At 36.3% G+C, this 25,436-nt stretch overlaps 1 protein-coding gene across 6 annotated transcripts in view; it reads left to right on the top strand.

The window, feature by feature from the left end:
- prdm16 (PR domain containing 16) overlaps window positions 1–25,436 on the top strand; it is a 445,445-nt gene that overhangs the window by 377,755 nt on the left and 42,254 nt on the right. For 5 of the 6 annotated variants that reach the window (XM_028807457.2, XM_051931284.1, XM_051931283.1 and 2 more), the window contains exons 5-7: window positions 17,006–17,108; window positions 24,137–24,338; window positions 25,245–25,392. In XM_028807457.2, the coding sequence (XP_028663290.2) occupies window positions 17,006–17,108; window positions 24,137–24,338; window positions 25,245–25,392 (453 nt within the window). Of the gene's footprint in view, window positions 1–13,881; window positions 14,040–17,005; window positions 17,109–24,136; window positions 24,339–25,244; window positions 25,393–25,436 lie in introns of those variants that run through there. The other variant, XM_051931287.1, reaches the window with a different exon arrangement.

Below are 25,436 nucleotides of genomic sequence, written 5' to 3'. Positions count from 1 at the left end.
TATTTTTCTAGTATCAGAATGTAGTTTAAGTTAATTTGTTTTGGTTTCAATAGAGGTATTTTTCATATTTTCGATTCCCCACAGTTTGAGAACCGCTGGTTTACACAATATATTAATTCACTAGGAAATGCACAGAAGCAAATAAAAAGTCAAATAAAGTGTTAGGGTTATATTGTAAAACCTGTTGAATATAAGTCAAAGGATGTTATACTCAAACTATATACAATACAATACAATACAGTTTATTTTTGTATAGCCCAAAATCACACAGGAAGTGCCGCAATGGGCTTTAACAGGCCCTGCCTCTTGACAGCCCCCCGGCCTTGACTCTCTTAGAAGACAAGGAAAAACTCCCAAAAAAAAACCTAGTGGGGAAAAAATGGAAGAAACCTTGGGAAAGGCAGTTCAAAGAGAGACCCCTTTCCAGGTAGGTTGGGCGTGCAGTGGGTGTCAAAAGAAGGGGGTCAATACAATACAATACAATACACAGAACAGAGCAAATCCTCAATAAAAAAATAAAAACTTTTTTAGAAGTACGGAGCAGAATTTAACAGTAGATGATATCACATAATAAGATTTAGATAATTTTAGGCTCCTGGAGACCTCATCCATCAAGCTGCCTCTCCCATTTGGCCATACCACGGCTGAAACAGTGTTGGGCCAGCCAATCTGAAGAAAGGACCCCTCTTTCTCACAATTCCTGCGATCCTCCATCAGGGATGACTTTACCTTAGGCAGGCAAAACAACTTGGCAGGTGGGCCGTGGCACCAAGTGCCACATTTGAGTACCGAGAAGAGAAACAGAATAGGTGAGGGTTAGTATCCAATTCCAACTATCATGTTACTTATGTTTTAGTGCTAATTGCTAACAACAGATATATACTGCACTATTAAGACCTCATCTGGAGTGTTGTATGCAGTTCTGATCACCATGGTACAAGAAAGACATAGCAGCAATTGAACATGCACAAAGAAGAGCAACCAAGTGCATCCCAGAACTTAAGGACATATCCTACTCTGACAGACTCAGAGAATTAAACATGTTTAGTCTCGAGTAGAGGAGACTGTGACGGGACCTCATCTGGGTATTTAAAATCCTCAAAGGAATTATAAAGTAGATTCAGACAAATTTTATTTAGCCTGAGTGTGAATCAAGTACTGAAGAACATCAATGATAATTAAGTCATACTGAAGCCAGGAAGCACTTCTTTACTTGAAGAGTTGTGGGAATCTGGAAGAAACTATAGAAACTTGCAGTTGAAGCAGAAACCTGGAAAACATTTAAGAAGGTTGAGAAGAGATACTGGGACAGCTTAGCTATTAGCTAAACTTGCTGGACTGAATGGTCTCCTCTTGTTTGTCAAATTTCTTATGTTTTAGAGTGATGAAGTACAAGACACTCAAGCATTACAAGCAGCTAGCAGATTGATTAATGCAGATTTGACACTGATTTAATTTCTTAAAGCAGACAGGAGTCAAGTCACAAAAAGCAATATATTATTTGAACAACAATCACTGGCACAACAGGAAAACAGGAACATTGGCAGGTTTCTGGTCTTTGGATGAGGTGTTGTCTCCTCATCCTTGTTCAGGGTCAATGCTTAGGAGGAAAAGGTCAAAAGACGTGATGACTTAATCAGTTCCAATAGGACAGCACCTCTATGTTAACTATTGTGACGGACAGCCACAGTGTGACAGATGCTGGTTTATCATCTTATTCAAATGTTGTATGAAGAAATTAGTGCAATAAACAAGAAAGTTATTTCAGACATTCTTGTTCCCTGTCTTTCTGCTTGTAACCAGAATGCTCTGCAAACTTCTTGGTTTTATAAAAGATCATGCCTGACCTTCATTTCTGTCTTGTTTGCATTTTAAATGTTCACATATGTGGGGGAAATCTAATATTCCTAATCCAAGCTAAAATACTTTAATATGTGTGTAAAAATGCAAGCTGTGTATGTGTAAATATGCAAATATAGTACAAAACAGCATATATGAGCATTGCCAATTAAAGTATAAATCTCCGTAATATACTTATTATTTGAAATATTTGCTGCACAATTGAGTGGTTAAATAAGTCAGCAGCAATACCAATGGTAAAAATTGCAAACAGATAAAGGGCAAGAAAGAGAATTAGCAGATAACAATCATCTCTTTCAGGACATTTTGTATTTATTCCAGTAGCATAAAGCTGTCACATCTCATGGGTGTACTGTTCATAAGTGAGTTGAGCTTTTAAGTGAAAACATTATAACTTCAAGACATCCCTAAAAGATGTGAAAACAATCTGCAGCACCATGCAAGACTTCTGGTGCTATGTCTCTGAGTATAGCTGAAGCAAAGAAATCAAACTGTATAGTTGAAAATGCAATTGTGCTGGCAGATACCATGATTGTTGCCTTTCTCAAATGAAATTGTTTCCTGCATAATGATTAACATTGGTTAAGACAAAGTTCAACAAGTTGTACGCAAATATAGAGTTAATCCTCCACTCCACCCTAGCGAATCTATTAATGTCAGTGGAAAGGAACCATTTCTAACATTTGTGAAACATGTGGGCAAATATATTTCTGAACCTTTCAAAACAGCTCAACCCCAGTAATCTTTCATTAGTGTCTCTAGTAACACACCATCATCAATAACAGGACATGTGAAAAAAATAAAAACATATGTTTACACAGACTCACTAATCATACCCAAAGAAAAGATGTCATCCATCTTTTTTTTTATTTGCATTATTGAAGACACCTTCACTTCATAAAATCAAAATCACTTATTGCTCAGTTCTTTCTCAGATCGTGTTAAAATCTGAAATTTGAAATTGCAGTGGTGTGTTGGATGTCCAGAGGAAAACAATTTAAAGACTGTTAGGAATTCAGCCGGACCTCCTGTCAAAAAACAGGTACACGTTTGTCTCTTCTATTAGTGATGTTGACTGGCTTCCACAGGTAGCCTTTCTCAAAGATACTGTGTGTCCAGAATAGTGAAAGTACTGAAATTGTCCCTGTGTGCAATGAAACTAGCTTTCGAAAGGTGGTGGTCTTTCAAAAAAAAAAAACAAAAAAAAAAAAAACAAAGAGCAGAATTGTGGAGAAGAGAGCATGTGTTGGGGGCAGTTTACATGCTTCTTCCAGCTTGTTGCTTACAGTGCCTTTCATTTGAGGACTCACTGACAGTGCCAATCAAATCTAAGATGAAGATATTTGGACAGCAAGTCTTACTTAAGTGAAACTGAAACCAGCAGAAGTAAATTAGGTGTGAACTCCAGCACTGTTGCCTCAACTTCTCAAAAGACTGGGTCAGAATTCCAGCCTAAAGTCCTGTTTTCACTTTTCATGCCTGCATGTTTTTTTCTCCAGATACTCCCTATTCCTACTTTAACACAAAGACATGCATGCTAGGTTAACTTATGACTCCAAATGAGCTGGTTACATTGAATATGTGTGCATGTGGTTTGCAATTGACTGGCAGCATTGGAGCCTGTCTTGCATTTGATTCTCTGGGAACAGGCTATGACTCCATGACTTCAAATTTGGTTTTTGACAGTTCATGAATGGAGAAATGGATGGATGGGTGGATGGATAGATAATTTCAAACAACTTTGGTTCTTTGTAAGGAATAAGCATATTAAAATAAACACACCTTCATAAAAGATACCATACAATGAATCCACCTACCTTTGGAAGGCATCATTCTTTCCAATGATCAAAATCAGAAGAAGACCAAATATCTATTTGGCTGAGTAAGAGTAAGGACCAAATCTCAAGAAATGTTGTCACCCTGTTTAATTCAAAAGTAATGGAAAAACAAAACAAGTACATGAAGGTGCAGAAAATAGAAAATAAACTGAGGTTATAACCTACTTGGCTCTAACTGAATCGCTCAGATGAATGGGTCTGGCTTGGGAGGAGTGCTGTCTTCTAGCCGGCTCAAAACCAAATAAGACGCATTCTTCAGAAATGTCCATGTTTTATAGGACTTGGACTGGAAGAGGCAGGGTCACTGGGTGTCTTCTCAGCACTATGGAGGAAGAAGGAGATGATACTGTTAGCGACAGTGCCCCCTCATGTCTTGGAGTGATATTATATACCTCTGATGAGCCCAAAAGATACACATGTGTGACACCATTCATCTATTTTCCAAACCCACTTATCCAGGGCAGCATCATAGAATAATTGGAGCCTGTTCACTACCTATACCAGCACTCACAAAGGGCCACTGTAGAATCATCAATTAACTTTTGGGAATGTATGAGAAATACCCAGGCAGATACAGGTAAAACAAGTAAACTTCAGTAGAGCAATGACTAAGTGTGAAATTTAAATCCAGAAAGCTAAATCAATGAGACAGAGGTACTAATAACTGTGCCACCCCAACCAGTATAAACATATAATAATAACATTAAATTTATATAGCACTTTTCTTACTACTTAAAGAAAACATTTTACACCGTGAATGGGGAGCCACTTCAACCACCATTAATGTGTAACATCCATCTGGATGATGCGACGGCAGTCGGTTTGCACCAGTATGCTCACCACACATTGACTGTCAGGTGGTGAAAGGGTGAGAGATAGTTAGCCAATCAGAGACAGGGGATGATTAGGCAGCCAGAATGACCAGGCCATGGTGGACAATTTAGCCAGGACATCTGGATACACCCTACTCTTTACGAAGGATGCCCAGGGATATTTCATGACCACAGAGAGTCAGGACCTCAGTTTTACATCTCATCTGAAGAACTGCACCATTTTTACAGTACAGCGTCTCCATTGCTGCAATGGGGCATTGAGATCCACATTCAAACTACAGGAGTGGCACCACCTGCTAGCCTCACTAAAAACATCTTCCAGCAGCAATCCAAGTTTTTTCTGGTTGGTCTCAAATCCAAGTACTGGCCAGGCCTAAACATGCTTACCTTCAGGTGGATGACCTCTTCTGAAATGTATGTTGTATGGCTGTTAGCTATTACATATTACACATTACATCACAGAAAGAATCCATTCAAAATGGTTTCATTTACACTCTCTACCAATGACTAAACATTAGTTAATGACAATGGGATGACAAGGCCAATAATGGCATATCTCCTTTTCTGTCACTGTGCTATCAAACCAATATATTAATGCTATATTCTAAATGTATTTTGAGTGTTTTTTCCTTGGAATATGGTTCTCAATAAAGACTGAGTTGCAAAAAAAAGTATAACTAGATTATGAAATATATATAAGATTCAGTGACATTCAGTGACATCAGGAGATTATGGGGTATTCCTTCTACCTCCAAAAAATCCCTCATCCAACGTACTTACTAAAGAAGACCTAGGCTATGAACTGTAATGTAGAAACAAGAATGGCCAAATTCAAAGACCTGTGAAAGCAGCCCTAGAAGTCCCACTGACTCAGCTGATACATACGGGTTTTAAGTAATGAAGAGGTCACAAAGCATTCCACCGTGCTTGTTGCATTAAAACCTCATTGACTAATGCAACTTTCTGCAATGTAATATGTATTCAAGGTGTACACTTGAGCTTGTTTCTTCATTTATGGATGCCAGCACAATTTATATTCATGTATTAAAAATAGATCATTCACTCAGCTGCTAATGGCTCTTTTTTCTAATGGAAAGCCCTGCTTTTATGTCTGGGTCAAGCCTTATTTTTTATTAAAAGCACACCGTATGCAGGCTGCATTATTTATTGAATTGTCTATATTCTTGTGGGTCCTGCAGACATTGCATATGCATGATTTTGCAATTGCATGTTTTTGCTCAAAATAAGAAAGCGGTCTGAGAGCCACTTGAAAAAATAGTCAGGATCACAATCTTTCCCTACTAGACCAATGACCAAAGGTTTTGGTAATGTGTTTTTTTTTTTGCGTTCTTGCCATTTAGATGCCAGCAGTTTCTGTTTAAGTAAAGAATAAACAGTTGTGATACAAGGTGCAGTAATTTGAAGGGTGTGTTGTTCAGCTTATAGACAGTTTTTATGTCACATTACCAGCTTTGTAACAGCATTTGCAACCTTCAAATTGAGGACTACCAAAATCAGTAAATCATTATTAATATTGCTAATAGTAAACTTATATTTAAAGAACATGAACACTGGTGTAAAAGGTCACGTTCATTGATAACATTGTATGGGGTTCATAGTACATTGTTTTGATATGACATTATCATTTACGTTTAAATTTGACAATTTCATGGATATCTTTTCTAGCAAAAGTGCTTTTTTGTACCACTGTTTTATATTTTGAATTTTTCAAATTGCACAGATTTATAGGCTATAAGCAAAAACTTTTTTGGGTTAGCCATTTACAAAAACATATAGCCACTAATTCGTACATCTTTCCTTGAACATTAAACTCCTCATTTTAATCAGTAACAATACAAACTGGGAAAATTATTTCTGTAATGTACTGCACTCGTCTGCCTTGTTGTGTCAGTAAAATATTCGAGATTTTTGGTGCCTAAAAACAAAAGGCCACCTAACCAGTTTTTTTTTTCTTTATGCTTTACTTTTGGAACATTGAGTAAGTCTGTGTTCAAACATTTGAGATTATTTGTGTAACCTGACTGCCAACTTGCATGATCTTTGTCTTTTCATCACTAATCCTCAGACCAGTCTTTCCAGCATACTGGTGGTTAGTTCCTGCAGTCTGTCGTTTGTTTCTCTTAGCAGAACTATATTATAATTGAGGAGCAATACCATGCAATTCTGATCCTCCCATTTGATGCCCACAATTTGCCTCTTCATTCCTTTTCATGTTGTAAATTTTATAACCATATTGAATAAAATGGGTATGAGGCCGGAGCCTTGTCACACATTAGCGATGACTCAGAAGAAAGGCTGTTTTCCTGTGTACACAATGAATTGCATTTCTGAAATCCACAAGGTTTTATGACAGTGGCTTTTGAAATAAAAAGTTTTGCACCCTGTTGCAATATAAAAAATTGCTTATTCCATGACCACCCCCTAAAAAAAGCTTGTCTGTTACTCTCTTAGGCTGGCATCAACTTTAAGCTGCCCCTGCTTGAGCAGCACAATACAGAAAACCCTGCAAGGCCCCACCAGAACTGTAATAGCACTCCAGTTACATCATTACATGTTGGACTCATTCTTTCTTCCCCTAATGCAAAAGTGCCTTTCTCTTTCTGTCATGATAATGCCAGCATGCATTTGGCACCACAGAACCTCCAATATAGTAGTTTGCTTTTCTTAAAATAGCATTTTTATAGCATATCATTAATCTAGCTGTGCATGTAAAATGAGGCACAACGGGCAGTGGTGGTTCAATGGCTAGGATAATGGCAAGTAATGTGCTGGCATGATAACAAGACAACATAGTAAGACATAGCTACAGGTTCAGTGTGACAAGGAAAAACAGCATAATGAATTAAAAAAAAAACAGATTTATAATCACTAGCGTTTTAACTAACTTGCGCATACATTTTGAATAGTTCGTTATTAACAATAATAGTCTTTCCATCTTCTTTGTGATCTAATATTGTACTTCTTTCAGACACAACAGGATCTAATAACAAATGACTTGATGTTCTTTCTAATTTTAGTTTTGGGAAGGTTGAGTGATAGATAGATAGATAGATAGATAGATAGATAGATAGATAGATAGATAGATAGATAGATAGATAGATAGATAGATAGATAGATAGATAGATAGATAGATAGATAGATAGATAGATAGATAGATAGATAGATAGATAGATAGATAGATAGATAGATAGATGCCGTACTTTGTAGCATAATAGTCAAAAACCAGTGGCTCTCAACATTCAGTCCTCTGGGCCCCCTGAGGCTGCTGGTTTTTGTCCCAATCCACCTCTCCTACCTTAATTAAGTAAGCTGTTATTTCCAGTTTCTTTGTTTATGCATCCATCCAGAATTTGGAAACTACTTATACTATATTTGTTTGGAATGAAGCAGGAATATATATGCATTAGAGAGGAAAGAATTCATTCTTTTTCCTTTTAATTTTTTTTAGGTTCTGGATACTTAATAAGCACACAAGGGGGTAACACTGACAAAACTGCTCACTTCAGAGACATTTGCGCTGGTCTCTGCTCTGCTCATCATTAATAGTCTGTATCTAGATATAGTTACAAACGCTACTCCACAGAAGTGAATAAAAAACACAAAATAAGCATTTAAAGATACAGAAAAACACGTTTTAATGCCCTGGAAAATCTGTCACTATTGCACTTTTCTAAATGCAAAATCAAAGGAAAAACTGCTCAGCTAATTAAACAATGAAATCAATTAATGGAAGAAAAAATGACTGACTGATTGAGAAACTGGTTGGAAAAAAAGCCTCCAGCCACAGGGGACCCCACACTCTTAAAAATGAAGTTACCAAAGTGATGATTCGGAGCAATGCAATAGGAGATCCAGTTTTGGCTCCTAAAAGAACAATCCACATGATAGTTCCTGAAAGAACCTTTTATTAAGATCATAACAGGCTCCATAAATAGCCAAGAAGAGATGATGAAAGATTTGTGAAATGCCTATGGGCTGAAGATTTTAGGAGGACATTTGCTGCATACAGTAACACAGAGGAAGTTCAAGTTTTCTTGATCTATTAGCATCATGCCTGGCAGTGTACTATACATTACAAATTTCTGTTTTGTCCACATATTAGGAACCTTTTCAAACTCAAAAAAACTAATTTCATGTGAAAAGAACCCTTCCTAGAATGAAATGGTTCTTTGTCAAGCAACGATTCCATAAATGAACCACACAATTAATTTAAGTGTTATTAAATAACCATTATTTTTAAGAGTCCAGGACTGAACTTGAGAACCAATGGTGTTCCAATGGAGTGCACACACTGTTTCCATGCAAATCTTAGTACAACCAAATTTCCTAACAATGCTGGTACGTTATAAATGAAATCTGTGGTTTTGTAACATGCTCAGGTAAATGAACAATAAAAGAAAAAGTCTTCGTCCCTACATTCTTATATTCTGAGCCTATGATATTTCAGAATTACAGAAATATGCCTTCTTAAAGTAAGCTCTGACCAGACCTCACCATTCTCAAGATCTCAAGATAGTGTCAAGAAGTAGATCACATTGCTTTATATACCAGTCAGTGTTGACTGGAAAAATAAGCTTCTCTTTTCTTCTCAGATAAATAATTTGCCCACTACATACAGTTTTCAGTAAATAAGCATACCAGAATGTTCCATTTCAGTGAACAGGACTGCTAATCAGGACCCTAGATTCATTAAGAAAATGACTGAGCCTCACATTTTGTAACTTACAATATGAACTAAAGAATGACCAACATTAAGAACACAGAAGAAATTCACAGGAAATAGTTAAAGGATGAAGGCTGAGAAAGTGTCTCCCCTATTGTTTTCTGTAGTCCCATACACCATGAGGGTTTTTTTTTCTGGGAACTTGTAGGAACAAGAAAAGGATGTTACCTTTTCTTAATTTAGGGATGACAAGCTAATTCATTCAGTTATATAGTCTCCAATGTAAAGTTCAAGGATGACAAAATCAAGCCCTGCCCTCACACACACAAACACTCACACACTGCTCAGGGCAGTGAAGTACGGCATATCCAGTAAGGCTCCTATCTGACAAGGTCCTTAATTCTCCTTCTACATGAGAAATGGGTGAACAGCCAGCAGGCATCCTGGAGGTCTTTTTATCTCTGTATCATTAAAGCACATGAATTCAACGTTAAAGGGTCCAGTGTGTGGAAATGACACTCGCCTTTGGTTTTATTGTTTGGTGTCAAGATAGTGGGGGGGTTATGTTATGTGCTGACATTGATAAATGAGTCATTTGCTGCTAACTTTTAAAGCAGAAGGATATTTTCTTTGTAACCATCATACAGTAGTCTTTTCCAAAAATCGATTTTTAAATATCAAAACACATACATACACAGAGGAAAGCGTTGTGTCATATACGAAAGCAAAAAAAATGCTGGGGTCCTGCTGCAACCTGAGCATAACACTGTGGTCTTGTAGTCAATCAGGAAATTATTGACACTTCACACTTTGTCAGTCCTTCAGAAATGCTCCGTTACATAATGTCACTTCACACATAATACAGAAAAGAGCTACATACAGTTTCCTTCCAATTAATTAAAAGTGCTGAAGGAACAGCAAGCTTGCCAGTTTTCACAACACATTAAAATTCAATTCAAACTTACAATGAGCTTGCACGTAGAAAGTTCTGATTTAGCAACAAGATGTGGAAAACATCAACGTTTTTGAATCAAAACCAACAACCAGCCAGCTACATTACCTTTTTAGAACAGATGAGCCCCTAAAAGTGCAACAATTGCAGACTAAATATTACTCAAAAAAACGAACACACCAATAATCCAAAGTCTAACCAGACCAAATGGGTTTAGTTTTGTTTAGAGAAAAAGTAACAGGAGAGTACACACCACAAAGCTCCTTAGGCTGGTATGGTTTGGTCGAGTAATTCTTTATTATTTGTGAAACTAGGCTTTCTTTGTAGCTCATTTGATTCCACAGCACAGTTACAGAAAGGGTTTCATGGAGGGTTGAACCAACACTTTTAAATTCTATATACCATTTTCAAATTTGACCTCAGTTGGTGCAAGACAGGAAAGAGCACCAGACAAAGGAGGGCATGCATGCATACACACACATGGGCAAATCTGGAATTACCAGTTAACCTAAACGGCATGTCTTCAGTGATGTGGGAGTTAAATGTATGCAGACACTGGGAGAACTTGCAGTCTCTACACAGACAGTCACAAGCATGGAATTCCATCTGGGGCCACTGGATCTATGATATGGCAGCAGTCACCACTGCGCTGCTATGCCACTCCTTCCTTATATTTAGGCCGAATTTATTTTCTAATCTCTCAGTGAAAAACATTATGAGCCTCAATTACTGAATGAAAAGTGCCATGCAATACACTGTGAATATGACCTTAAGTGGCTAAAAAAAAGACAGGAAAGTACTATATGTAAAAATATACGTAGTGCTATGTTAAATAGAGTACAACAATTCAACAAAAGATTCAGCAATTAAGGTGTGACAGAGCCTCGATATTAAACACCTGAAAGAGAAACAGTGCGTCATGGACTCAAAACAAAAACAAGAATAGCTTCTCAAGCTGAAGGAATGTTTCTTTAGAACAATAGGATAATCGCTTGCTGCCCGTCCTGAAGAAGGGACAGGGAAACATGGAGGTAGCAGGTTTGCTTCCAGGTGTGAGCTGCAACAGGTCATAGCCAGTTCAAGTGCAAAACAGAACCTGTTACAAATCTTATCAGCCTTTCAATAAATATTGATTTTATTTAGAAATAACAAGACAAATGGTGTTCTGTAACTAGGACCCTTTGTGGTTAACACCTTCCCGAAATGATCTAAAGAGTATGAGAAACAGGGGCCTGTTTACTTTCTGTGTGTCATACAATAAGCGATCAACACAATTAAAATGTTCAGACAAACAGACGAAACACTCTTTTCAACAAACAAAATAAATAGAATTCTAACACGTACTCTAACTAAGAAATATAATATCAAATGTAGTCAATTGTAACATCAAATGGTGTGTAAAAAATATTTCCATTAAAGGCACATTTCTGGAGTCTTCATGACTAATAGGCAGATGTATGTTTTGATAATGTACTGATTCCAAGAGACCCTTTGCTATAGTGAAATATGCTGCACAAAATGCATTATTATTTTTCAATTATGTACTGTCAATGACGGAAAGCACTGTATCATAGTGTTCACTGTTAACAAACAGTACTGTATTAAAGGGTTATTCTATAAAATAATACAGCATATGATTAAATTGAAAGAATGTTTTTTTGTACAGAGAATATTTGGTTAAGGGTGTCAATATGAATGTTGACTATGGAAACTGAATATATATTCAAATAATTCAATAATTTATAAGTAGAAGGTATCTGTGCTGGAGATCTGTGATGGACTGGCGCCCTGTCCTGGACAAGTGGGTGGATAGATGGATGGTAACTCTGTTAGAACTGTAAAAATGCCTTATATGACAGAAGTTTTGTTATCTGTTTGTGATTACACATATAAGCAAATCAACTAACAACAATATTTTGTGATATGCACCTAAGATATTGAAATATCAGAGTTATCATTATAGTTCTCATAATGGTTAATCAAAAAATATGGACAAACTTTTGGTGCAGTATACTAAGTAATATCATAAGAGAGAATGTCAGAAAAGTGAACATCTTCTTGTTCTGCTGCCTCAATCTAATAAACCCTTCAACCTGAGTAATCGATTTCTACAAGTAGGTCTGTGATTTTTATTTTGTCAAACCCCAGACTAAAACTAGCTATCTAACTTACTGTAGCTTGTTCTCTGTACTGTACAATGACTTAGAGGTTCCCTTAATTGTTGCAGCCAGTAGACCAGTTTAGTGTTCTCCAGTACCCACACAGAACATACTGGATACTACGGCAATCCATTCAGAATATATCATTCTCTATACCCACCTATGCTGGGTATGGAGAGGGAAACTTGAAAAGAAAATCAAAAGATACCTCAGAAGTCCTGAAAAAGTGAGGGTGTCTTGAAGAAGTCTGGGTCAGTGAAACAAAAGCAGCATTGTGACTTCAAAGTCAGTCTTTTGGCTTGACTAGAAGAAATCCGTTGCATCTTGAGATGAATAAAGGAAATGTTTTTGGATTCCTGCTTTTACAGTTTATGTTTTAATGAGTAGACAATAGTGTCTGAAAATTCTAAAACTGTTCTTCTTTAAATCCATTTACTTCTGATTAAACAAATGAAAACTTGTGCACCTGTTCATTTGGAGCAAAAACCTCAAATTAGTAAGTACCAGCCAGAGAAAACCCAATTGTATCCTCTGAGCCCCATGATGTGAAAGGCACACAGGAAATTATGAATGTGTATGAGGAGAATTAGCATAATTTGTGTTTTATATCTGAATTATAGGTTCCGCCATATTCTATAATTAATGGATGCATTTAAACGTAATTATTTTACTTTTTTATTTGGCTATTTAAACAATTATTTGATTAATAACATGGGGAAAATGTGAATTTTTATTTCCAGCATATATGTATATGATTATATTTTTAAATAAGTCATAAAGAATAAATGTCACATTGTGGCTTCTGTCAGTCAAATGAAGAGCACAGGGTTTATGTGCAGAATTGATTCTGCTGAGGAGTCACGTTTTTTAGTAATAGCAGTGGACCATTGTTTTCCTACGGCCATCAAATGAAAGGCCTTTCATGCATTTATATCTGTAAATATTCGGTTCAATGTCATCTTACTAATGTATTATTTGAGAACATATCTGTTTTATCTATGCTACGTTAGACGTTTTCGGTGTACTTTATTTTAAAAGTTTCCCGTTTCTTGTATTTTTTTCATTTATTTATTTTTACCAAGGAATTACTGTAGATCCTGTGCGTAATTACGAACGTAACATAATTTAAAGGCTGTGTTTGATTACATAGCAGGCAATTCATTGATAATTCTGTGAAAACCGTACGTTTATTTTAATTTAGAAGCACACGAAATGTAGGGTTTTTCCGCCCCCCTCTTATCGTGATACTGTTTAAATCTTTTTACTTTTTGTTATTATTCTTTCATTTGGGATTTTCATATTTACGAGCTACCTTTTTTAGTTATTGTGCATTAAATGTTTGGGTCAACTTTTTCCAGTTTTCAGATTAGTTTTCTATTTCAATATTTGTAGTTTGTCACAGAGCTTGTAGATGTGATGTCCCTTTGCTTTCTCACGCCAATAGCAGATGAACCTGTGCGGGACGGTGCGGGGAGGGGTCTGCAGGCCGATCAGTCCTTCAGATAAGAGCGCAGGGGAGGGGAGGAGCGCCTGTCAGGAACTCTCTGAGCGCAGTGCTCTCCTCATACAGCCGGACTTCTCTCTCTCTCTCTCTTACCCGGGACGGGACGCACTAATATGGGTTGTGTCGCGCTCACTAATGCAACAGAACTACTGTCACACTTGGAGACGCTCAGATCAGCTACGCAACTTGCACTCACGGGAAACAAAAAGGTCAGCGCGTTTGAAAAATACAAGCATATTGTTTGCAGAAAATAATGAGGTATACTCTGAATCGCGGGGTGGGGATGGGGGGGGGGGGGGGGTTGTTGTGATTTGTTAAACATCTGCCACACAACTTCTTGGCAGTGTTCCTAATCGCCCTTATTGTACCTAGTATTATTATTGTAATTACTGGGAAAGGGTGTTCAATTCGGGCTGCACTGACTTATTTATTACTGTCAGTGGCGGGTATTTGGTTTCATGGTTTGTTTTAGCTAAACACAGACCCCGTGCAAAGTGCTCTGAGAGTTCGGTGCTGCCCCCACTCTCTCCTTCCCAGTTCTGAAGCGAAACGCTTCACCGATCTTCGGGGTTTTGAGTAAAAAAAAAAATTAAAAATCGAGCAATTTGCTTTTTACAGGCAAATTGCACCCTCTAGCGGTATTTTCTTGAACCACATGGGGAAAAATGGGATGCTGGCGACCGAGAAAAGTTACAGCGGCCGTTTTGACATCAGGGAGACGGGCTTCAGTGTGAGTTTACTTTCTTCGTTTATTTTTACAAATTCTGAATATTTCTTGTTTTCCTAGCAATTCGCCTAGGATGAGATTTGAAAAATTCTTATTGGCGGGAAAAGATTTCAAATTTAACGCTAAGGAAATGTTATTTTTCTGTTCAAAATATATCTGTCTCTATCATCATAACAGTGATTATCAATAATAACAATAATGTTCCATCCATAGCTCGAAATACTTAGCCTGCGATATGTAAGTTTGGAATTCAGAGCAATACTCGAGGTTTGTATGGGATATAAAATATGTTCGTCACTTTAGTAGATTTAAGCGTCGAAATAGATTTGAAAGTTAAAACATTTTCATTTAGGTTTAAAAGTAGCATTTTTAAATCCACCGTACCTGGTATCTGCGTAGTTATTTGTTGAGTAATGTGTGTGTGTTATGTGCCAATGTGACACTCAGCTCAGTTCATTCGAGTTTACCGAAGTTAGACAAATGATATGATCTGTCGGGGTGAAGGTGAGATGCATGGTTTTCTTTTGTATCTTTACTTAAAAATAATACGAGGGTAACGCCGCACAGGCCAAAACAGAATCATTTAAAGGCTCTACAAAAATAATAAAATATACACATATGTTGTCTACATTGTTTACATTTCAAAACTGTTTTTAATTGATCACTTTGTTTCCCTTTAACATGGCATCCGTATAGTTTTTTACTGGAAGAATATTATTTATATAATTCCACATGAATAGCGAAATGATATCTTAATAAAAAAATAAATAAATGTACAAATAAATTATTTTGCATCGAAAATAAGATGACGTTTTTCTTTTAGGATCCATCGTTTGACAAAGAATGTTAACACTGATTCATACTGGTGCTCTTCGTAAATGACACTGAAAATATTTGTAATGGTTACGATCTATTTAAACAATCTTGTTCTTGTATTTTAGAAAATCTGGGATGCAATTACTAAAAGGAATTCGTACCTTTATATTGAGTAACACAAAGGTGCCAGCTAGGAGAGTTACAAGTTTCTTAGCCATAAAATTATGGACGAGTAACGCGCTCCCTTTATAATCAATATGACACAACCCTGCGTGGCTACGCCCTCTTGTTGGATGTGTTTTGCGTACCGATTACTTTGGTCGTAGCTTTTGATTATTTTAATAGTCACTTTTGTACTTTGCATTGCATCATGAGATACAATAGAAACGTTGGGGGAGAAAACGTTGCTTTAAAACCCTTTGCAGTCGTATTTAATTTTCAACGTCACGCTACATTAGTCGTAATTAATTATTGAAAAAACGGCAATAATTACAGCAGTTTTTTTTTCAAGCACGTAGGAATAACACAGGCCACTTTTCTCGACCAGGCGACTGTGCAAATCGGTCAGAAACTTGCAGGGCCACCAGCGGTGTCCTGACGACCTATAAGTGCACTTTTTACTAAGGCCAGTTTTCTGGCCTAACGCCCGCAAAGGGTTAAATAACATGTCTACGTCTGGCATGTTACCTTCCAGTTGACAAGCCGATGTAAATTTAAATTATTTATATTTATTATGCATTGTATATAGCGCCTTTTATAATTAGAATTAAATACCATTAGGAAAGCAAAAATAGCGTACGGATTTACGAAGCATCGACAAATACAGAAGACTTGTCAAAACTGCCCGCTGTCGTATTTCTATGTACGCACTGTGTTCGAATAATGAAACTGCTCGATTTCATCAAGAGATCACTGGCGCTAGTAAGCAAATCCGAAATTACAATCGACTGTTTTCGTAGGCAAAGTTAAGACTCTTTTTCGACAATTCGTTTAACTCGCTGACATACCCGGGCAGCTCTTAGCGAGTATTAAAAATATTCAGGTGCTTTATATATTTATTGTACACTTTTACACAAAATGAATTCTCGTGTTTGGGTTCCGTGTTCTTAAATTTGCTGTCCACACGTTTTAATTTAAATTTAATTTTAAAGATTTCGCCGAACAAGTGCTGACTCAGGGCAAAGAGGTAAAAAGAGGAGGTGCTGTGAATATCCAGACCCCTTGTTTGAATCGGCTTCCTGCGCTTTGACTGGTTTCGCTTGATAAAAAAAGGACTGACAGAAAAAAAGAATAATTCGAGTTGAACTGAAGCAGCAAAACGATGTTTTAACTGACAGTAACGCTTTGATCAACATATCACATGCAGTTGTGGAGAGGCGTCGAGCGGGAAAAGCGCACTCAAGGCATCAGTAACTTTCTTCGAGGTGTCCCCGCGGCTCCTTTTTTGTATACAGGGCGCCGGGACACCGTGCCGCTTGGCACAGCCGCTCACTTGTTATCTTTGGGTCTTTTGCGCAAAGCCGAGCTTGTGCTGCAGCTACTTGTCCCCGCAGATCGCAGTCAAGGAGACGGGAAATCACGATACACCGGCCTGATTTGCCACTCACAACTAAATGCGCCCTCTTGTTTCAGGTTTATTATAAAGCCATTAAAGACATCGAGGTGGGGGAGGAGTTGCTGGTGTATATGAAGGACGGCGCATTCCCCGAGGGGTCCATGGCACCGAACCTCGAAGGTAAGATTAATGGACATCATTAGCGACTCTTTTAAACAAACTGAATGTGGAAAAAGCAGCTGTTCGTCAGTCTATTAATACATATTGATTCTCTGGGAGGGAGGAGGCAGTCCCGGGACGTAAGTCCTGTCCCCCAGAGAGAGAGGCTGCAGGTCTTTTGGAGGGGGTGGCCTCCACCAGCTATAGTCTGATTACCATTTATCAGAAACAACAAGCGGCAGCAATTACTTGGGCCGCTCTGCAGCGGCATTCCCTTGACACAAAGCACTCGTTCTTCAAGTAAACTACATTTAGGAGAAATGCACTGGATGCATGTACACGTATACGTATACATCTGTAATGATAATATAATTGAAAACACAGTAGTGTTTTTAAGTATTCGTTTTTTCCAAAGGGAAGTTTAAATATTCATAAGTATTTTTGTGTTTCTGTAGGCATTTGTATGTGTGTATGGATGTACACACACACACACACCCTTTATAGAAGCTAAATTAATATATGTAAGGCAGAAATTGTTGACAAATGTATTCTCCTATGAACACAAACTTCTGTATGCACCATTTGTGGCTTTCTGAAGATCATGTATAAACTATTTATAGCTGGGTTTGTACTTATTTTAATCTGTTTCCTGCAGAATTATAATATAAATTACTTTAGCAATGTAATTATATTATAAATTGTCAATAATAAACAAATATTGGTCCTTTTTTAACATTTGTACATTTTAAAATAACAGTTTGGAGTTTTCACGTTTGAATATGTTTTAGCATAGGTTTGTCTATGTCTTTACTTTTAAGTGCACATATTTACAATCTCATAAGTTCATTCATAATCCAAATAAGAAAACTGACAAAGTAAAAGCCCCGATTCTGGGTAAAATCATTTGATCTCATTCAGAAGGAGCTAGCATGGACCACTTTTTGAATGTTAGTAAGAACTTGGAAATTTCATGTTGCTACATTACTTGACAAACAAGAAAGAAATGTTAAATGTTTTTAAAGTAAAGGAAAAAAATTGTGACTTGTTTGGTTGATATTTAGCATTTAGAATAGATTATTAGTCTCTGCCCGTGTAGGATTAGAATAGTGCAGGACACATACAGTAAGTACACTAAAAGCTGTAATATCAGCTTGAAACAAGCATTTTTAACCATTAATTACAACATTTTCTCAATTTTTGCTATAGGCTAGTCCACCACTCTCCAGTACTGTCTCGGTTTTCTTCAAAAATGGTAAAAAAACAAAGATTTTGACCTAGTAGCCATAAATACAAAGACATTTCTCACTTGATAGTTTGTCATATCCAAGAAAATTGTAATTTCTCTGTAACGTTAGCTCTTCTGATTGCCAGCAACACACACATGAGTGATAATAAAATGTCTGATGAACTTTCACTTGCTCTTGAGCATTTTGGTCCATTGCCTCAGAGCAAGTCAACTTGTTGATAGGACAGAAAAATGCTATTGCTTCCAAAGAACGCATAGACTGCAAAAGATGCCTCTAACCTCCTTCTGACCGAGTTAAAGACTTTGCAGAGCAGAGGTCCAAGCCCGGTACGTCATCGGGTTACACTGGATGACATTTGACCCGGAGCAAGACGGTAGGCCCCATCCCTTTGATAAGGGCACCGTTAATACAAATGGATGCAGCAGCAAATAGAGACGTCGAGGGACATTTTCCAAAATGTTTTTTTGGGGAGATGTTTATCTGTGGATCTCTGTTCCTGAAGTGCCTCGTCTTTCGTCCTTATCAGAGCTGGAATTTTGAGTGAGGCTTGGGAAGTCTCTTGAGAGTTCTTTCTGGCTGCTTGGTACATAATTGTGTTCGTCTTGTGCTTCTGAAAGCTATTAGCATCCGATTTATTTTTTCTTTTACATTCCTCTTTTGTCTTGAGTGTTTCTGATGAAATAAAGATAGCTTGGCACAATTTCTTTTTGTTTTGCTTTAAATGTGCTCACTCAAAGGCACCTACAATTACATCTGAACTCAACCACATAACTTGTATTTCTGTTAGTTTTATTTAAGTACAAAAACAACCAAATGAACAGGCAACTTTGGAAAATTAGATCTGCAGTTATATAACAAGCAATAGCATATACTTGCCATGTGAAAAAACATTCTTCTTTTCTTTATTTTATTTTGGAAGAAACTAATTTTGAGATTTTTATGTATATGTCTGTTTGACAGTGTATGCAATCTACATACACAGTACATAAATGATAATTTACATTTTCAATAGGAATTTCAGTCCAAGTCCTTGTTGATAAAGGTCAGTAGTGCATCATATGCACAGGTCATTATCAAGCCGTGTTGTTTCTCAAACTTAAGTCTTTTCTGTTTAACAATTGCTGATTGTGCCTGTTTGAATAATTAAAACTTCTTCCCCAAATTAAAACCTGAACTTATAATTATTTTCTCTTGTAGTATTTGGAAATTAGTTGGAAGTTAGTGTGCACTGCCAGTTTATTTGTAAATTTTCACTCTTGCACTGCTTTTTACTCTTAGAAAGATTTACAAATTTGTTATACTTTTTTTTTTTTACTACAACCAGTTTAGGTAAAGATTTAATTTATTGCATGTAATAATTCTTGTTTAATCCAGGGCTTTTTTTAGGATGTGATTTCTGTAAAAACAGTCATGCCAAAAATTATTGACTGCTGAATGAGAGGAAGAATTAACCACTCTGAATGTAATAAGTGGAGATTCCTGTGTATTTTTCTCCCTCAGTGCATTGTGCCACAGCCACACAGTGCTGAGGTTAGGGTCAAATTTTGGCCCCAGCTATTAACAGCACTAGCACTGCAATTTTGTCTTGGCAGTGAACCTCTTGGGAATCATATGCTGTATAATGAATACAAAGTTGATAGCAACATGTGTGTATATGTGTAGGTGTGTGTGTGTTTGTATTGTAAATACCATGTTATTAGCATGTACTGTAGATGGTTTGCAGTTTCACAAAGGACATTATAAAATTAATGCATCTTCTATCAATGGTATTTTTAATTAAGAAAAAAATAATGAATTAAGTGAAAGTTTACATTAATTTATATTATTAAAGTATAACAATGCCAATTTATACAATATAAGAGCTCAGAAAGCACACGTCTTTTAAGCTGACACCTTTCAGCTCAGGCAGCCAAAGCTTGCTTTGCAGTATGACAACTGCTTGTGTGAAGTTTATATGTTCTTCCCATGCCATCCTAGATTTCCTCCATATATCCCAGTTTTTCTCCACATTCTAAACATGTACATTGACCTGGTGTGATTGTCCATGAGTGGGCTTGTTTATTGCCATTGAGTGGCATCTTTTTTAAGTTCGGTGTCTGCTTTGCATCCATTGTTACTAGAATAGGCCTCAGCTGTAATACATATAGTGGATTAAGAAAATGGGGGGATGGATAGAGGGATGGATTTAAGATCTTTCTGTATTGCTATTAGTTTTTCATACAGTAATAACACCATACTTATTAAATCTGTTAGCATCCCAATTAGCAAGCCTTTATATTTCCAAATTAGAAAACAAAATCAAATTAAGAAAGCATGTTGGCATTTTATATAACACTTATTTGCTCTTTTTTGTGCAATTTCCTCAGAGATTGTATGTAACTTTTGAAAGTTTTAATTTTTATTTATTAGTTTTCACAGAAATAGGATTTCAACATTTAATAGCTCTATGCATCCAAGATGTGGAACAATGATATTTGTAGTTGAATGTATGCAAATAGTTATTATCCTCTTTGGTGTCCAATAGTGTTAATGTCACAGTGATCACCAATGGGCATTGTGAGTTCGTATTCACATAATGTGAATATGGCATTCACTCAGCAAAAAATGCCACTCTCACTAAATCCCCAGGAGTGTACAAAGTTGCACACAAACAATATATAAAGTCACATTGCACTAAAATTGCACTCTTTCCCAGCAAACACCTGAAACAGTCTAGCTTAGAAAAGGGTTAAACAGAGCTTAAAAAGGTTTTCATATTAACCTACACATTTTCTAACAAAAAGGTAAAGCTTTGTTCAGTATTAAATAAAATAATATCATTTGAAATCCAGGCAACATTTTTCATTTATTCACTGTTCTAAATTGCAATATAAAAAATCATAATAAACTAGAAATTCTATTATTGTATATTATGAGGACCATCATAACAGCATCATAGGCCCCTGGGCAAAGCAGTGCACTTGCCCCCCCCTACACAACCACTCACAGGAATAAAAATGTTAATGGTCAATAAAATTAAAAATACATTTATTGTATTGGTACTCCCAACAAAATCAGTGTCTAAACATTAAAAAAACTTGCTGTACAGCAAGGATTAATCAACACAAACGTTTGAACAATATAACATGAGCCTTGAAAAACACAAAAATTTCAACATATAAATGATACTCAATTGCTAAACCGTACAAATGGAGATGGTACAGTATGAAATTACTATGAATTATTTATTATTAATCAAGTGTTCAACACAAACATTTCTTTGCAGAGAATTGAGTTGAAGTGACATTAACATATACGCTTTTACGTTATGTAGTGCGTGAGATCCGTACACATACATGCACATGAGGTTGCAGAGGTGACTGTGGTACTAAATCAGAGGCGAATGCCAATGTCCCCTTGTAACACAATAACAAATATTTATAGTTTAGTATAGTATAGTACTTATTTATTAACAGCAAGTCACAACATACATAGGTTACCATGGGGCCCCTATGCTCATGGGGCCCCCGGGCAACTGCCCAGCGTGCCCAGGCGTTAAGACAACCCTGTATATTATCCATTATCAAATCAGTTTAATTTAGTTCCCTCCAGATCTGAAAACAAGGCAGGAACTTGCCTCAGAAAGGATGATAGTCGATTCCGGGACTGCTTCTGCTCACACTCATATTCAGTCAACATTGAACCAATTTAGAATCATCATGTATGTTTTTCAAATGTAGGAGATAAACTGGGGTACTCAGAGAAAAAAAAAAACATACTGGCACTGGAAAAACAAAGAAATTCCACACAGACAATGACTGGGCATGGAATTCAAACCCAGGACTGTAGAGCTGTAAGGAAGTACTGGTGACCACTGTGCCAATACGCTGTTCTCAGTATATAAACAGGAAATAAGTTATTAATCACATACTAGGATATATGGAGCATAAATAAATATATGTATCAAATATGTGTAATTGTATCAAACAAACAATACACACTCATCTATATTTATGTTTTTACTACATCTAAACTATTCACTAGACAAGGCATTGTACTGAGATTTCATTCATTTATGATATATTTTAGTTATTCATTCTACCAAGTAAATGCTGCTATTTGAGTTTTTAACAAACCTGTTTTATTAGTATCAATATTTACCTCCATTAGAAATTATTAATTATAATTCTTATGTTTTTGTGTCAAATGTATGGTAATTATTCAAATTATATGAACATTTTTGTTCCATCTGTTTAGGATATGACAGTTTGCCATACAGTAAGACACTGACAATTATTTGTGTTTATATTTTGAAGTCTTCGCTCAGTATGTTGAAGATCATTTTCTTGTCATTGGGTTCTACAATGAAAACATACTGTGAAGACAAGAAAATGAACTTCAGCTGAGATAAATGCTTTATAGTGATTGGTTAAAAATCACCAGTTGACACACAATACTGCAAAAATAAATAAAACCAGATGCTGAACTATGCAACAATCTTAAGTTGAAAGGATGATTAACATCAAGATGGCTGTTATTCGTTATTAAAGACACCAACTTTTTATTGGGGGGGGGGGGAGAGGTGGGTAGAAGGACTATGCTCTTGCACTGCAGAGGACACTGAAGGGTTTGTTTTAGGTACTTTGCGTTTAAATAAAAAAAATACAGCCTCAAGTACTCACCAGAAGCTGGTAGTTGAAAGTCAATAGGGTTTCCGTTGGGCGAAGGTTAGTATGGCCTGAATGAGACTGCTCTGCTTTTTCGGAGAAGTAATTCTTCTGGAAAATTTACAGCTCCGCATGGACTGTTGAACTTGGCAATCACATCAGGATGCTGCTTTGTTAATGTAATAATTGCCTGCCCTGACTTTTATTCATTTGACCTTGACTACTATAATTCATTGACTACAAAAAAAGCATTCACTTTTTTCCTGTTTGTTTTTCTTTTCAAATAAGGCAAAAAGTAATAATTGTGTTTGGACTGAGGGACTCCGTGTGATTCTCGGTAAGAGTCTGATTGATCTAAAAGTGAGAAATCAGATCGACTGCCATACATTATTAGCAAAACATATCAAAGGCATTCAGGTGGACACAAAAAGAGAAACAAAAGCACCAGGATTAGACTACATGCATTTCTTATTAAAATGACACAGTGATGTCTTTTTTGGTTAATCATTGAAGAGCAACTGGAGCTTTTAAATTGTTTCTGTTTTCCTTATTATTGATGTTGCTGTAGAAACCTGTAATGAGTTGTTGATTGTTAAATGATGCTGCTACCACAATAATAATAATCTTCACAATAATAAAATAGTTCCATTATAATTGCTACTACTAATACTGAAAATAGTAGTAATAATAGTGATGCAAAAACATTTCTTAAATTGTAATACAGTATAGGTTATTTCTTAAAATGTATTTTAACTAAATGGTTCTGTTGATACAAATTTAGACATGAATATGTGTGTGGAAGGTGATAGCAAATGATTTTCTATTATCTGTAGACTTAGATCTTACTCTGTCTAAAATATTTATTTTTGTTACGATAAAATTCTTTTGCGGGTTTGTCATTAAAAGGTGTATTTGTGAATAGCATGCCTTACATATTGTAGTTTAAAATCCTTACCACTGTTTTCGTATATAAACACAAATGCAAAGTCAGCATTTTTAAATATTAAGGGGTTAATTCCTTTGTGATTTTTTTAATTCACTAATTGTGTGCTACGAGTCAAGAATGAAGCTAGAGCAAAACAAAATAGAGATTGCAAAACATCAAGGATGTTAGAACCCAGAGGCTTGCTAATTGTTTTGCTTTGTTGATCCTCAGACGATCAAATGTACCACTGCCATGACTGTGAAGAGCTTCTACCATCCAAGGTTGATCTGCGTCGACACCAAAAATACTCTTGCAGTAATGCCAACTCAATCTTCAGTGCACTGAATGAGGGCTTCAAGCAGGAGCGGGATGAGCTTGATGATCAAACACATGAGTGCAAGGATTGTGAGCGCATATTTCCCAATGAATACAGGTGACTTGGCTCTAAACAAACAGATTGCAAATTATTTCAAAAACCTGCCAAATTTGGAATGGGAATTTGCTTACTTGCAAATAAAACTATAGTAAGGACTGTGAATAAGTATGTGGTTGACAATTATTGATATGAAACATATACATTTATTTAGTTTGTCAGAATATTGCTTTAGGGTTCTTAGAATTGTTCCTGTGGAAGCTGGGGATGTCTGGCTCTTACTCTTTACAGTTTTTTAGGCAAAAACAAAATTCTTCATTTAGTAACTTTTAAATGGTGTGTTCTTTTTATCTCTGTCTGTAGTATGGAAATTACAATAGCACAACTTTTCTGTTGTAATTGCTTTAGATGATTTTGATGCTATAAAACGTGGTGCACGCCAGCATATTTGTTGTCTTCATTTAACTATAAACTAAAAGTTATAGTTTAAAACAGACATCAGTGCAAATAAGAAGGTAATCATCATTTGCAGCTCCTTGGACATCATCTTTACCTGGCTGTCTGTGGACTTCATAAAAAGCACATTTTCAGTAAATATTTTAAAATAGATAAGCAAATAGTACTGCTGTAGACACCTGTATATTAGAACATTAAAAACAGTAACAAGTGTGATCCAGACTGGTGTTTTTTTACTTCATACTGAGAGCAGAATTAACCCAACCAATAACAAGTTCACATAAAGTTAAGCATGTGCATTAGTTATATTTAGCATTCTTTGTTAAAAATAATATTTAAGGATCTCAGCATGATATTCATTGTTCTTGTCCTGGCTGTTTTTGGTGAAAAGTTATCAAATATCATTTTAGCTCAGTTTATTTAGCATTTTGTTTGTTTGCTATTTTCTTATTTTTCTTTGTCCATGTTTAAAAAAATGTATAATGTTTTCATTATACTCTTTTTAATCAGCCTAGAACAGCATATGATTGTACACACAGAGGAGCGCGAGTACAAATGTGACCAGTGTCCAAAGGCTTTTAACTGGAAGTCCAATCTGATTCGACATCAGATGTCACATGACAGTGGAAAACGTTTCGAGTGTGAAAATTGTGATAAGGTAAGAAAGTGAGGCTCCATTTCATTTGACAACTGAAAGTTCTG

The sequence above is a fragment of the Erpetoichthys calabaricus genome, chromosome 8 (assembly GCF_900747795.2).
Source record: "Erpetoichthys calabaricus chromosome 8, fErpCal1.3, whole genome shotgun sequence".
Lineage (NCBI taxonomy): Eukaryota > Metazoa > Chordata > Cladistia > Polypteriformes > Polypteridae > Erpetoichthys > Erpetoichthys calabaricus.
The sequence above is the reverse complement of the archived record's forward strand: the minus strand, read 5'-3'. Positions and strand labels throughout refer to the sequence as shown.